The 19,044-nt window shown below is 48.6% G+C and overlaps 1 protein-coding gene across 12 annotated transcripts in view; it reads left to right on the top strand.

Moving 5' to 3' along the window:
• The window catches only part of DTNB (dystrobrevin beta), a 230,396-nt gene that overhangs the window by 70,141 nt on the left and 141,211 nt on the right, over positions 1-19,044 (top strand). For all 12 annotated transcript variants that reach the window (XM_063330834.1, XM_063330842.1, XM_063330833.1 and 9 more), the window contains one exon: positions 5,853-5,977. In XM_063330834.1, coding sequence (XP_063186904.1) covers positions 5,853-5,977 — 125 coding nt within the window. The remainder of the gene's footprint in view (positions 1-5,852; positions 5,978-19,044) is intronic.

Genomic DNA, 19,044 nt, shown 5'->3' on the forward strand with positions numbered 1-19,044 from the left:
CTGGATTCACACATAATTCCGTAGTCCCCCCCGACTCTGAGCTTTGTAGGTGTTTCAGAGGATAAGAACCCAAAAACGTAAATGTCAAATAACCAGCTCCGAAGGAGAGGGATCCAGTGGGATGTCTAGTAACCGCATACTGGACTGTAACTACATAGAACCTTCATTGATTCCTTGAACACTTACGGTAACTGGTGGCAAATGCTTCTCACAAGTCTCATTATTCTGTGCATGACAAATAAGAAGCAGAAACCATTTCTTTTGAATATTTATTGGTAAATTGGGGAAAAAGGTAAGTATCCTCCACGGATAGGTCTAGATATGTAAAAGACTGAGAGAGTTTGCTGGAGAAGGAATCTCAGAAAGGCTGTAGAATTTAAAAAGATAGGATCATAGGATGTGTTGGGTTGGAAGGGACCTTTAAAGGTCGAGATTTGTCATGCTGAAGAGCAGGAGTTTTGCAAGAAGCGCTGCAGTTGTTCCTCGCTGATGCACTCAAAACTGCAAAGCGCTGCTGGCACCTGCGTCTCATGAACCTTTGGGAATAATGCGGAGAAGAAACCTTTCGTGACCGCCTTGGCAGTAAAAGGGGAAAGAGAACGGCTATATGACTTAACAGTTTGGAGGAAAACCAAACCTGTGAATACCTGGCTCCAGGAAAGTCTCTGAAGCCTCGTGTGCAGATAAAGAGCACTTAGTTGTGTGCGTGGCTTTTTTTGGCCCATCAGCCGCAGCTACGGCCAGGCTGATGTCGTGGGCACAGTGGTGCGAATCCCACTGAGTTATGTACGTGCCCGTTGGGAAGGAAACCAGGACGGCTTGGCATCTGGCCTTCCCCGAGAGCGTGGGGCTGGAGCCCGGGGCAGGCAGAGCCTTCTTGGCTGGTGTCTGTAGCAGAAGGAAATGTCGAAAGCCTCTGAAAGTAAAGGCACAGCAGACTCTTTTCCTGGCTAAAGGTGAAGATAAGTAAGACCGTAAATTGGTCTCTGGGATGCGTGAAACCTTTTTCAAAGTCTCAAATTCTTTATTACTTTTAACTACTAATTTGGAGTTGAAATTTATTAATACCGGGGATTTTACAGTAGCACATCCAAGTTTCAAACTAATTGAGATTCTGTTGTGACAGAAGTTACAGATACTTCATAAAACAGTGTGTGCCCCCAGCTACGTACAAATAGAGATTAAAGTCAGGAAGAAAAGAGATGAAGAGCTGGGGAGGCAGGAGATGGTGAAAATACAGTAGTGCTAGTGATGGGCAAGTGGGTGGTGATCTCTGGGGAGGCTCACGGTGGTGGTGTCATGGTGGGGAAGGGGGTGGGGGTGTTTGTGGGTTTGCAGTGGTGGTGGTGGGGAAGGGGGTGATGGTGTTTGTGATGGTGGTGGTGGGGAGGGGGATGGTGGTGTCTGTGGGTTTGCGGTGATGGTGGTGGTGGGGAAGGGGGTGGTGGTGTTTGTGGGTTTGCAGTGGTGGTGGTGGTGGGGAAGGGGATGGTGGTGTTTGTGGGTTTGCGGTGGTGGTGGTGGTGGTGGGGAAGGGGATGGTGGTGTTTGTGGTGGTGGTGGGGAAGGGGATGGTGGTGTTTGTGGGTTTGCGGTGGTGGTGGTGGGGAAGGGGATGGTGGTGTTTGTGGGTTTGCAGTGGTGGTGGTGGGGAAGGGGGTGATGGTGTTTGTGATGGTGGTGGTGGGGAGGGGGATGGTGGTGTCTGTGGGTTTGCGGTGATGGTGGTGGTGGGGAAGGGGGTGGTGGTGTCTGTGGGTTTGCGGTGGTGGTGGTGGGGAAGGGGATGGTGGTGTTTGTGGGTTTGCGGTGGTGGTGGTGGTGGGGAAGGGGATGGTGGTGTTTGTGGTGGTGGTGGGGAAGGGGATGGTGGTGTTTGTGGGTTTGCGGTGGTGGTGGTGGTGGGGAAGGGGACGGTGGTGTTTGTGGGTTTGCGGTGGTGGTGGTGGGGAAGGGGATGGTGGTGTTTGTGGTGGTGGTGGGGAAGGGGGTGGTGGTGTTTGTGGGTTTGCAGTGCTGGTGTCGGTGGTGGATGGGAGGATGATGTTACTCCGGGGCTTTCTGTTTATGTTTTCCCCTTTTTGTTTGAAGGGGAGAGTAGAGTATCCCGTCTTTGCCGAATGGGATGCTCTCCCCTTAGAGACGATCTCAAACGAGCAGGAGGTCGAGATTAGCGACACTGACGAGAGAGAGGTGGTTTTTCTTAGAAATGTCTGAAGTAGAACTCAGCTAATTGGAAGGAAACCAGCTATTTCTCAGGGGGATGAGACACCCAGAGGAGGTGCACTGGCCGGGGAAGCAGCGTGCTCGTTCTGCCCGCTCCGCTGCACCGAGAAACACTATCAAAAAGTTGGGATCAATGGAAATTATCTTTCCCCTATAATTTTCGGAAAGTGATTCTGCAGCAGTGGCTCCGTTGTGCAGCGTTCTAGACAGCACTGCGTTTGTTTGACAAAATAAATGGTGGCGGAGCACAATAGGATAGAGTGTTTGTTGCCACAATGGGAAAAAGCCTGTAAAATAGCCCAAAAATACTGCAAAGAAGAGGTCGCACAAAAGGCACGCTGAGAATAGATGGTCTCTGCAGAAGCCAAAAGATGAACAGGGTAAAGTAGGAAATACTCTAAAAGAAGAAGTGGAGAACAAATTGAGAGAGAAATAAATGTGGAAATTTTCAACATGTAGAAGAATTAATTGAGGGAAACTAGAATTTTGCTTTTGGTATCACATTTGTGTGCACGATTTAAATTTCACTGTGGACTTGTGAACTTGGTTCTATTAAGAACTGATATAAAGATTGGATTGTGTTTTTCATGGGATTTTGGAATAATTAAAGGCTGATGACCATCTGCAGAACCTTTCGCCATGCACTTCAGCACTGTTTGCAGGGATCATCCATTGATTGCAATCTACCAGGTTTTCTCAACACATGGAAAGAAAAAGAGAAAAGAAACCCCTCAGCTCACCATCAGTAAGTCTTTAGCACTCCCTGTTTAGTGATGGGTCAGCTGAGGTGCTGCTTGCCAGAGCTCCCTGCAGGAGACTCGCTCGCCTCAGGCAGTTAATTGTCTCCACATCCTTCCTACTGAAGCCCTTCTTGGTGAGAGGAGATAAAAATCTTAGACCCATCACAAGATTTTTGCAGTGGTACTTGGACAGGGCCGGGACTTTCTCTCTGCAAAGCCACAGCTAATATGTTGGGAAGGTGATCGCCCTTTTCACCTGGGATCTGAAGGTGGTTTGACGCGTGCTCTCCATGCCCTTCCTGCATTCTGCTGCCTCACAGGGTGGATCTGTGGGCTGGTGGATCAAAATTCCAGAGTCGGAAAGGAATTAGGCTGTAACATATTGAATAATTGGTTTAATTTCTGAAAGGGTGTGCTCTTAATACGGTAACCAGGCCAGAATACGCGTTGTGAAGTAGTGTTAGATGCTGGTGGAGGTTGGGACTGGAATCGACTGTAGCTACCACTGGAATCGTCTCTGACGTACTCCGGGGAAGGACATGATCATGAGTAATTCTTTTTTCCCCAGACTACACTCATCACGGGTTCAGAGGCAGCCTCCATCCATGGTTTATAGAGTTCTCAGTTACCTTTGGCTTTGAGGTAGTTGAAGGAGAATAGTAATCTTTGGTTAAGAACCAGCTATATTCTCACAGCATCCAGCTTATCTTTCTTTTTTTTCTCATTTGAAAGGAATTTTTCTCTTTTTTCATTGTTTTCCAATTGATATTAGTAGTTTACTTTACACTTAAAATGCGTCCTGATCTACTACAAACCACGTAAATCCACAGAGGGAGCAACTTCCCCACGCGCAGGTTCTCCACTCAAAAAAGCCTTTATTGCCTGTTTTCTGTTGCTGAGCCAAGAGGCCCAGAGTTGAAGATTCTCACTGGTTTACTAATTACTAATTGTTTTTTTCATTGTTAGTAAATATTAGTAATTGTTAGTAACTGCTAGTTACTAATTTATATTAACTGTAGCTCTATGTGTAACTCCTGTCCTGGGCAGCCTTGCCTCCTGCTTAAATCAGCGTTAATCTGAATTTTAATTTGAATGTGCCTTGATAATTGGTCCTAATTCTGCTTTGGAACGTCTTACAGGAGCATTAAAAGTTTACATAGGAGTAATTAGCCACTAGGTTACACATACATGGACCGCCGGTGAGTTAGATCAGAAAACCAGAACTGCCGGCTTATTTCTGAGCTCTCGTAAAAGCATTCTCTGGCCTCCCACATCACTGGCATGAGTTCAGTGGATGTAATAACATTTCAAGACTTAACTTGGACTTAAAACACATTGTAAGCGCATGACTCAGGCCAGCTATCCATCCTTGTGTGTTTGGCAACGCTTGTCACCAGGCTTTCAGTCTTCCTTAGATGGTCCCAGCACAGTTGCTCCTGTGAGGTTAGTTAGCACAACCAGGACAATTTGTGAAAGAAAATAAAGAAACCGGTCGTTCACTTGTATCTTAACACTACGTTTCACCTTGGCTTTGCCCATAATCAACAAAAAAATTTGGAAGTTGTCTTTTAAAAGCGATTGCCTTGGCAGAGGACAGAGTGGGGGCAGAGCACCGGCTTCCTCGTGGTTGGGTTGGATGGGGATGGTTATGGACCTGCTGCTGCCACGGCTTCCTCGTGGTTGGGGTGGATGGGGATGGTTATCAACCTGCTCCTGCCGTGGCTTCCTCGTGGTTGGGGTGATGGGGATGGTTGTGGACCTGCTCCTGCCGTGGCTTCCTCGTGGTTGGGGTGATGGGGATGGTTATTGATCTGCTCCTGCCATGGCTTCCTCGTGGTTGGGCTGGATGGGGATGGTTATGGACCTGCTCCTGCCATGGCTTCCTCGTGGTTGGGCTGGATGGGGATGGTTATCAACCTGCTCCTGCCATGGCTTCCTCGTGGTTGGGCTGGATGGGGATGGTTATCAACCTGCTCCTGCCACGGCTTCCTCATGGTTGGGCTGGATGGGGATGGTTATGGACCTGCTCCTGCCACGGCTTCCTCGTGGTTGGGCTGGATGGGGATGGTTATGGACCTGCTCCTGCCACGGCTTCCTCGTGGTTGGGCTGGATGGGGATGGTTAGGGACCTGCTCCTGCCACAGCTTCCTCGAGGTTGGGCTGGATGGGGATGGTTATGGACCTGCTCCTGCCACGGCTTCCTCGTGGTTGGGCTGGATGGGGATGGTTATGGACCTGCTCCTGCCACGGCTTCCTCGTGGTTGGGCTGGATGGGGATGGTTATTGATCTGCTCCTGCCACGGCTTCCTCGAGGTTGGGCTGGATGGGGATGGTTATGGACCTGCTCCTGCCACGGCTTCCTCGTGGTTGGGCTGGATGGGGATGGTTATGGACCTGCTCCTGCCACGGCTTCCTCGAGGTTGGGCTGGATGGGGATGGTTAGGGACCTGCTCCTGCCATGGCTTCCTCGTGGTTGGCGTGGATGGGGATGGTTATCGACCTGCTCCTGCCCCAGCTCCTGTCGTCCTCCCCTCCCAGTACAGCGCCTGTGTTGATGAGACCTTGTGAGTGAGCGTAAGAAATCCCTTAATAGGATACGTTGCCCCTTGATTTAATTCCTGATAGGAATACCAGACAATTGGTTTATTCCTTGGTCTTACATACTTTTGTTAAACTATTTTCAATATTATAGCACCAAAAGCCCCCATGAAACTTGTTCACTTAGGTTAGTTTCTGTACTAATTTCTTAGGTATGCTACAATGTAAATGGATAGTTCTGAATATTCTAGTACTATGCATTTTTTACTCTTCTCTGTTATCTGATTGCACATATTTCCCTGCTCTTCCTAATAGTCAACTCATTTTTGTCATTCTTTTCAAAACCAGAAATCACCTGCAAAGAAGCTGAGCCATGCAATTAGTAAATCCCTCGGTTGCGTACCAAGTAGAGAACCACCTCGCCCTGTATTTCCCGAGCAGCCAGAAAAGCCACTTGATCTTGCACATATAGTGTGAGTATCTATTTTCATCTATTTTTCACTTAATCAATGATACAAAGCAAGGTATTTGTGGCCGTGTTTGACTTCGGAAAAGGCTAGCAAAAAGGATTTTTGCTTGGGTTAGAATTATAGAGCTGCAGTGCTGTAATTGTGTGTTTCTCTGAAAAATTATTTGAAGGATACTGTTTTGTTAAGAATATCTTGTTAACGAGAGAAGGGATACAGAGCATGTTTCTGTGCAGTTGAGCTAAGGCCTGGCTGTGTTTTCCACTCGCATCTATTGGCATTTCAAAGTACCTTTTGCTCGTCACCGTATTGGATCAGACTCTATTTTTTCATTTATTGCAGATTAAAATTGTATAAACAAAGAAGTTAATGCTGCCTAACACTAGCAGTAGCGGGGCTTAGCGCGTCCAACCCGTGGAATGGTTCTGAGGAAATACCATTGTGCTGGTGCTGGTCTGAACAGACTGGAAATCAGTCTGCCTCCCCAGTTTGCCAGTTGTCACACCGAAAGTAAAACCTGAGAGAAAAAAACCCCAAACAAATTCTGTTCCTGTGTATGTATAATAAACTAAGCCTCCAGCTAGATCTGTTTTAATGTCCTACAGAGTCTTGAGAAAAAGTCTCAGTCTTTTTATATATATCTAAATTTAAGGACGTGCTCTAGAGAGGAGTGAGGAGAGAGGGGCAAAGCGAAGGGACAGAATTTATGTAAACTGGGTAGAATTTATCTCAACTGGAGGACTCCCATTTTCCTGGGTATTGAGTAGTGTGCAGTTCTGAGAGCAAGTGGGGCTGATGCTCCTCGGGTTCTCTTTTGGGGTCATAAATACCAGGTTCTTGAACTGTTTGTGCTGTCACAACTTCTGCGTGGAGAACCGAGGTATTCAAATCCGAACGTCTTCTAACCCCTGGCGGTTCAATATTCACAGTGCAAACGGTGCTGTTTGGCCTTTCCTAGCGCCCCGTGATTCCGATTGACGGGCTCCTCTGTACACTGCTTTTACCACTCGTGGCAGTCGTTAAGAACAAGCTGGGGGCCAGCTTGTCAAAGTACGGGAAAGGTGAGAACTGCGAAGCTTACCCTAGCGTGGTAAAGCACTCCTGTGGCTTTCTTTTGTGAAAAGCGTAGATGATCCCTAACTTGACATGGCAGAGTAGTTGCAACGCTAGAGCCCTTAACAGCATAGTTCGGAGCTTTACTTAGCTGTGTGGTTGTTTTTTCCAGTTCTTGCATCACTAAATATTTAACAACTCTTACAACGCTTGCTTTAGTCCTCTGCAGTGAGGGGAGTTGATCTGATTTAATGGAATATAGTTGTTCTGATCTTCTCTGTCAAATTGCACTCAAATTTATTTATTTTTTTTTTTAAAAAGTCTATTGTGCTACTGTTCAATTCGGAGCTGAAGCCCGGGTTCTCCTAAATGAATGGCTTCTCAGACCCACCCGGACAAGGCTGTACGTCGTCCATGGAATTCTCCCCAGGCCTTGGCCGGGATGTGCTGTGGAGCTTCTCACTTAGCTTTAAATCTGGATTTTCTGTAGCGCTGCTCAGCCTCGTAGAAAACAATTTCGTGTTTAAAATCTTATCAGATCACGAATCCGTTCACATTTCTCTTTAGATTTTTCTCTGTGCTGCTTCTGTGTTGAAATGTACTAACATTCACAAGAGAAAATTAGTCGTTTACAATGTAATGCTTCTATCAAAAATAAAAGAGTATGTAACTGCGTAAGCAGAGTGTATGAAAACGATTACAGGCATGGAGTCGTGACTGCCTGCGTGGACTCATCCCGAAGCTACCAGCCAGAGTTTTACTTCTGACACGGGTTACCGAGTTTGATCCTTTACGTCTTTCTTTGGCTAGGACTCAGTCGTTTGTTAACGGATCAAACGAGTTTCAGTCCTCAGCTAGACCAAGGCGAAAGCGGGTGGCTCACTGTTGGGTGTTGTGGTTTTGTACGGAGGGGATTTATATCAGACACTAAATAGCATGAAAAATAAAATGAAGATAAGACTAAATAGACCTACTGGGTTTTCTATATAAGTGACATAAGACCTTTGGGGTTTTCTATATAAGTGAAAGCACTGAAATAAAATATAAAAAAAAAAAGAAAAAAAGGGAGGAAAAAACAAAAGCGCAGCACACAACCTTCCCCCAGTTTTCAAGTGTGAAAGGTGCCATAGCCATAGCCATAGCCGTACCCATAGCCATTGCCATTGCCATAGCCATAGCCATACCCATAGCCATACCCATAGCCATACCCATAGCCGTACCCATAGCCATAGCCATAGCCATTGCCATTGCCATTGCCATTGCCATAGCCATAGCCATTGCCATAGCCATAGCCATAGCCATAGCCGTACCCATAGCCATAGCCGTACCCATAGCCATTGCCATTGCCATAGCCATACCCATAGCCATACCCATAGCCATACCCATAGCCGTACCCATAGCCATAGCCATTGCCATTGCCATTGCCATAGCCATTGCCATAGCCATAGCCATAGCCGTAGCCATAGCCATAGCCGTACCCATACCCATAGCCATAGCCATAGCCATAGCCATAGCCGTACCCATAGCTATACCCATAGCCATACCCATAGCCATAGCCATAGCCATAGCCATAGCCGTACCCATAGCCGTACCCATAGCCATAGCCATAGCCATAGCCATTGCCATAGCCATAGCCATAGCCATAGCCATAGCCAGCGGGGGTTCTTCGATAGAATGCGGCTTATAAAGAGGAATTGGTTAGGGCCGCAGTGAGTCACGACTGAGGTGTCAGTGATCATGACTTGATTACATTTTTTTTCCTGTAAGCGAGGTGCACATCAGCATCTAACAAATGCTTTAGAGGAAACTGTCCCGCAAAGCTAAAATCAGCTTCAGCTGAGTCAATAATGCGAACATAAAAATATTAATAACTAGGAACGGTTTAAGAATACTTGGCCAAATGCTCCAGGGAAAACACGGCTTGGAAGGGAAGAAAAAAGAGCAATGCTTGTCAAGGGAAGGAGAAAAGAAAAATTGGTAGCAAAGCATGTAAACTAATGGTTTGAAAGTTATTGTAGAATAGTTTTCAGGTTGTGGTTTGGCGGGGCAGCAGCTGTGCAATGTGCCCGCGGGGAGGTACCTGCCAGAGGTAATCCAAGAGGATGCTGAGCTGCACCGTCTGCGTTTTCAGTCCAAACCGCATTTTGAAAGAATTTCTTAATTTGGATACCTGCTGCCGGTTGTTGATATGTCTTGGAGCGGTGGAAAGTTCCCAGAGCACTGGAGAAAACTCCGTATGATCTCATTTCTTGTGTCGAGGCGGCGGGGGGGCGGGGAGCGAAGTCAAACAGGGCAGTCTCTGACATGTTCTGTTTACCAACATGACTTTGATGGTGAATAAAGTAATTGAGCGGCAGATAAGCTATTTTGTCGATCAGTAAATAAAGAGGTAACTCGTGCCAACCAAGCACAGGCTTTTGGCGACTTGGGGTAGTCAGCCTCAGTTTGTATCTTTTTTTTTTATGAGATTAATTTTGATTAGTAAAGTGATATTGTTGGCGTAACGCATTTATTATGAGCATTGAATAACTTAGAAACCAGTAATCAATACAGCACACGTACAGCAGATTGGGGGAAAAAAAAATTGTATAGCTCATTGTCCTCACTGCAACAAGGAGGTTGCAGAAGAGGGTGTGTGTTTCCAAGCGAGTCCTGCAGAGAGCGAGCCCGTGTGCTGCGCCATTAACAGTCGTTTCCACGACCAGCAGGAGAAGGTGTGAAATCCCTGCTGATCGGTGAGACAGGCAGACGAGGAGAATCCTGGAGGAGTGAAGAAGATTGGAAGGGCAGGACGCTGGGCAGGATGACTCAACGAAAATTAGTGGAGGTCGTGGTATGCCAGTCGGGTGAACGTGCCTTTTGAGGCGGTTTTGTGAGCAGGGATGCGAAGAGGACGGGAGAGCAGGAGAGCAGGAGAAGGTGCCCGTCCTGCCTGGCGGTGGCAGGACCCTTCTCAGGACACCCCACGGTTACAGCACCCGCCATCAACACAAATATCGAGAGACCAAAGGGTCTGAGAAGGTCAATGAAAATGGTGAAAGGACTGGAAATAGCTGGGGGAAGATGCATAGCTTTACATCCAAAGACGCGAGTGATGGAACTATAACACACAGAGGTTAAGAACGGTTTGATATTTCTAAAAATATCTATCCTAGAGAAATTCAATATAATCCCAGGGAGCTTTAGCAGATAGGCTTAACGAAAACCCAGTAGTCGAAGCTAGACAAATTCAGAATAAAAATAAGAAATATGTTTTTAATAGCGAATGTAAGCAAATAATTGTTAGAATAGGTTACCAAAATCAAAAGTGGTGGTGGAATTTCCGCCACTGAAACTTTAAAACTTTGAAAATGTTAAATCAAATAAGAATCCCGGTCAGTCTGATGTTCAGCAGCTCAGTTATTGCAGTGTTTCCTCTTCACCTGGATCCCGGCAGCCGTGCTGGGTCAGGAATGTAAAGATGGAAATTCTGCTGTTTCGGTGCATTCTGCGTCTCTTCCCCTTCTCTCTCCCCCCGCACCCTCCTCCAGGCTGTGGGCTGTGTCTGGGTGGGAGCTGCCTGGCTCCTGTCGGGCAATTCCACAGGAATCATGCTCTTTTTTAGGTGTCGGTTTTCTGAACGCGATTACTGGAACCCGCAGGCTCCAGAGGCTCCCCCTTTTTTAAGGGATTACAGCCTACAGGATGGGAAAAAATTCATAGACATTAAAAAAACCCGTCTTTTTAGTTTGTGTTTGGTAACGCAGGGATTGTATTTGACATGGATTGATTTTGCTGGGAGAAATCATTTAGAGTTTTCCTTCACTGCAGTGTTATTTCAGGTTATAACTTGATCGTTTCCCCTGGCTCCGGATCCATCAAATGCAAACCCCTCCCAGTAAAGCCTTTGTTTTAAAATACGGTCTGAGATGGATCCTTTCGGTGATCCTTTCGCTTGCACAGCCTGTGAAAAGTTACTGTTCTGAACTGAAATGAGTATGCCGGCAAAAGCTGGCACTGCCAGAATCATCCTACAGCCGACATCACAGCGCTGAGGTGTCCCCACGCTGGTGCTGACGCCGTCGGTCGCGGCGGCCACGGTGACAGATGGGCTGCGTCACGCCGGGCTGTGGCAGCCAGCGCTGCTCCCCTCTCCTCGCTGCGAGGAACCGGCGAATTCCCGGCAGAACGTGGCGCGTGTCACCTCCGCAGCCCTTCCCTTCGCAGCCTGGGGGAGTTCGGCGTGACGCGGGGTTGTGCTAATGAGTTACGCCGTGGATGGTGGCATCTGACGAGGAAACGTCCGTCCCACTCCAGTGGCTCAGGGAGGGAGTCTGTCTGCTACAAGTCACTCCAGGTGACAAATATGCGAAGCCACAGAGAGATAAAGGGCGATGGATTATGTCAAATCAACGTTAGAGGACTGGGGATGCTTGTTTAAGCCTTCCCGTCACGTTCGGTGTTCAAGGCCAGGTTGGCCGGGGCTTGGAGCAACCTGGGCTGGTGGGAGGTGTCCCTGCCCAGGGCAGGGGGTGGCACGGGGTGGGCTTTACCAAACGGTTCTATGATTCTATAATTCAGTTAGAATGTGAATTAGGTCCTTTTTCTAGCAAAATGACACTTCCTAGATTTACCTGGGTTCAAACGACCAAGACGATAGGTTTAACTCTTTGCGAAAGGCAGAAGTGGCTGCATTCAGAATGCCGCGTGGTTCTGCGTCGCCTGTCGGAAATCACAATGACCTTTCTGTTCTCCGCCAGCAGTGGTATGACCGACTCGGGAAGAGATTCAGGTTTGACGCTGAATATATTTTCTCGCAGAATTTTTTGCAGTGATAATGCGTCAAAGGTTTGCTTTTGCACATGAAAATAAATTTTGTGAGGTCTTTGTGAAGAGTTACGGGAAGAATACCGGTTTGCAGGTTACAAAGGTGTTTCTGCACCGTCAGATTTATGGGGCCAGAAGTTTTATCTTGTTTGACTGTTAAAAAACTGCTTATTGACTGTTCCCTTCTTTTCCCCACAAGCACTTTCTCAGGCAGCAACGACTTGGGTCTCTGTCGTTGCTTCAGCTCAAAACCCTGGAGGGAGCAATGACCTGTCAAAAATCATATCCCTTTATCTGCTGCCGCGGACAGCTCTGCTGAAAAGCTGGAAAAATATGTGGATTATAGTGGAAACCAAAACCTGATATGCTTACAAAACTGCCTGTTTCTTAGCCCAGGCTGCCTCTTGCCTCTGCAGTGCTTAACAGTGAGGCTAAAACATCGTTAGCTGATTTAGTGAGTCTGCTTTTGGTGGAAATCGTTTCTTCTTGCAGTTGCCAAAAGGCTCGGAGATTTAGAGGTGCTGAGACGCCTCGTAGTCTGAGGCGCGGTGCACCAGAGATGCTGGCGTGGCTCAGAGGAGACGCTCTTGTGAGCTGCCCTCGTGCTCCGTCCCCAGGGGAAGGGAGGGAAGGTCCCTTCCACCCCAGAGCGTTCTGTGAGCGTACCTGGGTGACGCTGGCCACTGGAGCTCGGGTATCGTGGCCCCCTGTCCCAGGGCATCACCTTTGGCTAGCAAGTGAACGTCTTAACTTGTGCTAACTCTACATCTACACGTCCTTTTAAACTGCTCTGTTTGGAATATCTCAAAAAACAATATGCCTAGCAAGAAAAATAATGTTGTGTTGAATTTTGATTAATCGTACGTAAGTGCCAGATATCGCCAGTGCGGTAAATCGTAGAGCAAAACAAAATGCTTCGCTGTTGTTTCCTGCCTGGAAACCCTCAGGAGCCCAACCCCACCCTATTTTATAATAAATGTCGTTAATGCCAGTTGTGATTATGTAGGGGCTCCAGACAAATCAATGCAGCCTCACTCCCTGGCCGGACTTCTTTGGCAGTCCTCTACGGAGCACCATGGCCAAAGGGAATCCAGTGGGTTTCGTGTGGTTGGATTTCCAAAAAGCCTTTGGAAGGGTAATTAGTCAAAGGCTGTTAAAGAGGTGAAGTTACCAGGGGACTGGAAAAAAGCTCTTTTGGCGCACCGAACAGTTTCAGGTTGGGGAAGCGAAAGGTGGAGGTTAGTGGTCAGCGTTGGGCGTGGAGGAGGGTCAGTACTGGGCTTCCCAAGCAGATCCCAAAGGGACTGGGTGGGATGGCCCCTCTGACGTTCCCGGAAGGGCAGGGCTGGTGTCGTCTGGAGAACAGAGCGTTTGCTGCTGAAGGCGCCCGCTCTGGGTGGGAGCAGAGGCCGCTCTGATCGGCAGTACCCTCACTCTGCTTCGTCCTTGAGACGAGGCTGCTCTGGCCGTTAGTCCAACTGCAGACAAATTTCCTCCCAGCCGGGAAAGTATTCTGGAGAACCTTCCTGTAAAAGCTTGGCGGCCACCAAAACCTCCAAGAAAATATAGATCCTTTCTCTTAGAATCAGGGGTTGCTGATCCAAATCGGCTTCTTAAATGTATTAAATAAAATTTAGATGAACGCAAGGAAGGGAAGGAGAAATATGCTTAGGTTGCCAGTATTTATTGCAAGCATACATCAAAGATGACTTTTTATAGAAGTTAAGGTCAGAAAACATTAAATCAGCCGGTCTGACCTCCTGTATCTCATTGATCATTAAATGTCACCACCTTCCTTCTCTACTGAGCCCGGTAATTTGTATTTGGGAAGGGTTACCCTCCGTAAAGTCACTCACTCTTGATTTCCGCGGGTTATAAATGCACAGTTGCTCCAATAGTAGTTTGTTTGAATGGATAGTCTTCCTTCCTGTTCAATATTTGTGGTTTATTTTCTTTTTTTTTTTCTCTTAAACTCTGTTCTGTTTCCAGCCCTTGTTTTGTTTTTCTTTCTCTGCCTAGGCACCGACACGTTTCCATGTGTACGTATGTTCAAGGATCAGGTTAGCTCTGCTTCCAACGGATTGCCTTCACTGTCCGCTGTGGTCTGTGATCCTTTGTGTGGTCACAGCTTTTGGCACTAGAGCGCTGTTCTGCGTCTGCTCTGCATTTTTGTGTCCTAGGTGTATAACTTTACATTTGGCCTTATTTAAATACAGTATAATAATCAAACAAAGTATTAAAATACAGTTTTATGAGGCGGATGCTGCTCCAGGAGACTGATGACACAAAGCCGGGAGGGGCGGGTGACACAGCAGAAGGCCGTGCCACCATCCAGCCAGACCTGGACAAGCTGGAGATCTGGGCGGAGAGGGACCCGATGAAGTTCAACGAGGGCACGTGTAGGGTGCTGCACCTGGGGAGGAATAACCCCCTGCACCAGGACAGGGTGGGGGTGACCTGCTGGAGAGCAGCTCGGTGGAAAGAGACCTGGGAGTCCTGGGGGACAACAGGATGCCCATGAGCCAGCAATGTGCCCTCGTGGCCAAGAAGGCCAATGGCATCCTGGGGGGCATCAAGAAGAGTGTGGCCAGCAGGTGGAGGGAGGTCATCCTCCCCCTCTGCTCTGCCCTGGGGAGGCCACAGCTGGAGCACTGGGGCCAGTTCTGGGCTCCCCGGTTGCAGAAGGACAGGGAACTGCTGGGGAGGGGACAGCAAAGGGCTACCGAGATGATCAAGAGATGGAGCATCTCTGTGCTGAGGAAGGGCCGAGAGCCCTGGGGCTGTTCAGCTGGAGCAGAGCAGGCTGAGAGGGATCTCATCAATGCTCAGCAATAGCTAAAGGGCGGGGGGCAAGAGGATGGGGCCAGGCTCTTCTCAGTGGTGCCCGGGGACAGGACAAGGGGCAATGGGCACAAACCTGACCATGGGAAGTTCCATCTCAACATGAGGAAAAGCTTCTTTCCCGTGAGGGTGGCAGAGCCCTGGCACAGGCTGCCCAGAGAGGTGGGGGAGTCTCCGTCTCTGGAGACATTCCAACCCCGCCTGGACGCGTTCCTGTGCCACCTGCTCTGGGTGACCCTGCTGTGGCCGGGGGCTGGACGGGATGATCTCCAGAGGGCCCTGCCAACCCTATGGTTCTGTGATTACCAGGAACAGGGGAGAGAACAACCTGTTACCTTCCTGTGCTTAACGGATGAGGAAAAGATAAACTGGGTAACTGAGAGAATTTTCTCTCTCGTCTGAGGTGGGAGCAGTGTGAAGAAAGGAGAGTAGTAAGAGCTGGCGGTGTGTGAGTGCCTTCCTCCCCCCTTGCTAAGGGTCACAATCAGGAACAGCCAAGAGAAACTTTTGCTTTTAGCATTGAGGGCTCGGAGGTTTTCTCGTTGCACTGTTGCGTGTCTCTGTGGTACAAATTCACAAGTTTGTTGCCGCTTTGTTCTTTTCTCTGAACTTTCGTACGGAAAGTGATTCCAGTCCTTCATGGCCACCTTTTCTGCTGGTCCACATGGTGAGTAGCAGCAGCTGGCCATCCTCCCCTGGAGCAAGGAGCTGTGAGTTTCTGCCTGTCAGGATGAAGAGCTCAAAGTCCCCCGTGGGCCCCACCTTGCCACACTGGCACTGGTGCCACCATGGCCTGAAGAAGGTGACCTGAGACACTGAAAAGCACATAGAACCACAGAATGGTTTGGGTGGGAAGGGACCTTAAAGGCCCACCCAGTGGCACCCCCTGCCCTGGGCAGGGACACCTCCCACCAGCCCAGGTTGCTCCAAGCCCCGGCCAACCTGGCCTTGAACCCCTCCAGGGATGGGGCAGCCACAGCTGCTCTGGGCAACCTGGGCCAGGGGCTCACCACCCTCATCTTAATTATCGCCAGTGATTAGGTGTGTGCACACAGCTGTGACGTCCTGGCATCCTGCGGTTTTTGTCTTTTTGCAATTTTTGAAAAGTGCCATATTTTCCCAAGATCTGTGGAAGCATTTGGTGTGAGTTTATTTTGCTGGAATATGATGGCATATTTTTAACTTTCGTGCTCATTCTGTCGCTGCTGAGGAATGGTGTCTGCTTCTGTCACATTATAGGCATTTTTTTCCAAAATGACATAAATATACATTTAAAAAATGTAAAGATGTTTAACAGAAGACAGATTACATCTTTTCTTATAAAAGGGCTATAAAGCTGAACATGTTTGAAATGCATCTTTTCCTTGATTTTGCTATTCTGTTAGGTTTTGCATTTGAATCCAACACCTGCTCCATTGAATTTTCCTTCATTTCCCAGCGAAGGCAGCATGTTTCTGTTTTCTGTAGTCATCTTGATCATTGCCTCTTCTGAACTAGCATGTCTTCAGGAGTCGCCACGCCAGTGGTTGGGTTTGACTGATAACCCCATGGACATCTTGTTCATAGTCTGAGGCTGAAGCTCGTTCCCAGTGCGTGGGATCCCAGCCTGTCCCACGTGAGGGGTCTGGGTGTCCTGCCCGGAGGGGGATTCCTGCTGCATTGACATGCCTTTTTGGAGGAACCTTTGGTTCCTAAATGGTTCTGCTGCTTTGCAGAACCTGTTGGAGCAGGGCCAGAGGAGGCCCCGGAGATGCTGGGAGGGCTGGAGCCCCTCTGCTGGGAGGACAGGCTGAGAGAGCTGGGGGGGTTCAGCCTGGAGAAGAGAAGGCTCCGCGGAGACCTTCCAGCCCCTGCCAGTCCCTCAAGGGGCTCCAGGAAAGCTGGGGAGGGACTCTGGAGCAGGGAGGGGAGCCGTGGGACGAGGGGGAAGGGTTTTACACTGGAAGAGGGGAGATTTGGATGAGCTATTGGGAAGAAATTCTTTGGTGTGAGGGGGGTGAGCCCCTGGCCCAGGTTGCCCAGAGAAGCTGTGGCTGCCCCATCCCTGGAGGGGTTCAAGGCCAGGTTGGCCGGGGCTTGGAGCAACCTGGGCTGGTGGGAGGTGTCCCTGCCCAGGGCAGGGGGTGGCACTGGGTGGCCTTTAAGGTCCCTTCCCACCCAAACCATTCCATGATTTGATGAGTAACACGGGGCAGCTCTCCGCCACATTCCCTAACAGCCTTCATTCCCGGGGACCCACCTCCCTCGCAGCGTATTTACTTTGGGCTCTTTTTTTTCCTGAAGTGTTTTGGCCTCTGTTATCATTGAAGAGCTCAGAGTAGGAAGGCTTGGATGATGTACTTGTTTTGATAGCAGCTTTCCTTATTCTCCATGACAGAACAAAATTTTTCCTTATTTTGAATTCTTTTTGCTCGTTCCCGTGGTAGGCTGTGAGGACGTGCATTTTTTGCTGGCTGAGAGAAATCTCTTCTTGATTTCAGGCTGGTAGAAGGTTATTACGATATTTTTCAGCAAAACGAATAGGAACCTCCAAGGGGTTGGATTATAATTCTGTTTGGTTTGGGTTTTTTTAATTCTTTCTTATTCATCTGGTGCATCGATCTTGAGTAGTAGTAAGCAGCTCTCGCCTGTGCCTTGACGATGTGCTATTGTCAAGGGACTACGTGATGTCATCGTGTTATGGGATATTGTCAGTATTTATTTAAAAACACTTTCACATCTTATAATGCTTGGATTCACAGTCATGTTTCTGGGAATGCTGCTGTTATTCTGGGACAGAATATGGAGCGTGTTATAATTCCTTTTATGCTTGAAAAAGGAGCTGAGACTTTCTTTTTAGCACTGAAGCTAATGATGCTGAAGCCAAGCAAATTTCAGTTAAGAATCTACTTTTTATGACCGAGATAGTAACGGAATAAACAACCAAGGGAAGTTGTTGTGACTTTTTCTCTTTGATGCCTTAGGCCCAAACTTGTTGCAATTGGGCTTCAGGCAAACCCAAACGACTTGTCTCGAAGCTGGGGTAAGTGGGCGGAATTTAAATTTTTGGTTTGTTTTGGGTTTATATGCATGATGTCAGATTACGTGGTGGAATAATCTCTATTATGCTTACAATTTATACACCGTATGTCAATTTTTATTTTAGCTCAAAACGGACAGGAGTGTGCGTGTTGGTGCGCGTGTGTTGGTTAGATCTTGTTTTCTGGTCAGTCTCTGTTTCTGTTCCTCCCTCTCTGCTGCTCTTGCCTTTCCTCCTGCCTTTCCGATTTCCCCAGCTCCTCGGTGTTGCCGGGGTCTCGCTGCCCGAGGCTGCTCCGTGCCCCCGCTCTTCCATTTACTGGTGGTGCTGGAATCTGCTCTGCTGAAAACTTTAAAATCACAAATGTCTGTATGGCAAATAACTGGGGTCCTGGAATTCTATGAAGGAGACAAACTCTTCCGTCCCGTCGTTAATCCGGGGGGAACGTGCTGTAGCTGGCTGGGGGCAGCCTCGTTAGACAGCCACACTCTGGAAATCAGCCTTTTAATCTCAGCGTGGCATTCCTTCTGTCGTGTTTGTGTTCCTCTTTCTTAGTGAATATTGTATTTCGAAGAGGTAAATTTGGGGCTTTCCTGTTAGTTCATTCAGGGGGAAGAGGGCAGCGAAATGTAAAGTGTTGTTTGTTAAAAAACTTTGCGTCTGCGTCGGTGCGCTGCTGCGGGCAGACAGGGCAAGGGGCACGTCCGTCCCTTCACCTGCAAACAGCTCAAAATGGGTCAGATGTATTTAAAAAAAAAAAAAAAAAAAGATCCCCAGTCCTTTTGTATCTGGACAGTTCACCCTTGACCGCCTCATCCATCCCGAAGAGGTTTTGTCGGCGGTGCCCGGGAGATGCTGGGTCACGTGGCGGCTCGGTTTCCGTAGAGACGGCGCGGTGCCGGGATGCTGCTGCGGGATGCCGGCTCGGCGGAGGACCGGGGAGGCGTTTGCCGCCGCCGCACAGGTTTGCCGGGTTTGCGTTGGTTGCTTTGGCTTGAAAGCGTTCGGTGGGTCTCTGCGTGCCGTCGGGGCACGGCAGGGGGAGAACTTCTCTGGGTGCTGCCGAGAATGTCGTCCTGCTGCTCGGCGAGGGTTTGCGGGGAAGCGGGATGGCGAGGAGGGGCGGCAGCGTGACCCTGCTCCCTGCTTTTAATTCTTGCTGGCTGTCCCTACCGGATGGCAGGAGCAGCTCGGGGGGATGTCGCGCCGGACGCGTCCCTGCCCGCCCTCCCCTGAGTCATTCCGAACAGGGCAAGAACAAAGTCATTATGGAGTAATAGCTCACTTTGATGCCTTGCTTACAGTGAGAATTATTATTAATAGGTCATTCGTACCCAGGTGACATTTTAGTGGG

The sequence above is a fragment of the Chroicocephalus ridibundus genome, chromosome 3 (genome assembly GCF_963924245.1).
Source record: "Chroicocephalus ridibundus chromosome 3, bChrRid1.1, whole genome shotgun sequence".
Lineage (NCBI taxonomy): Eukaryota > Metazoa > Chordata > Aves > Charadriiformes > Laridae > Chroicocephalus > Chroicocephalus ridibundus.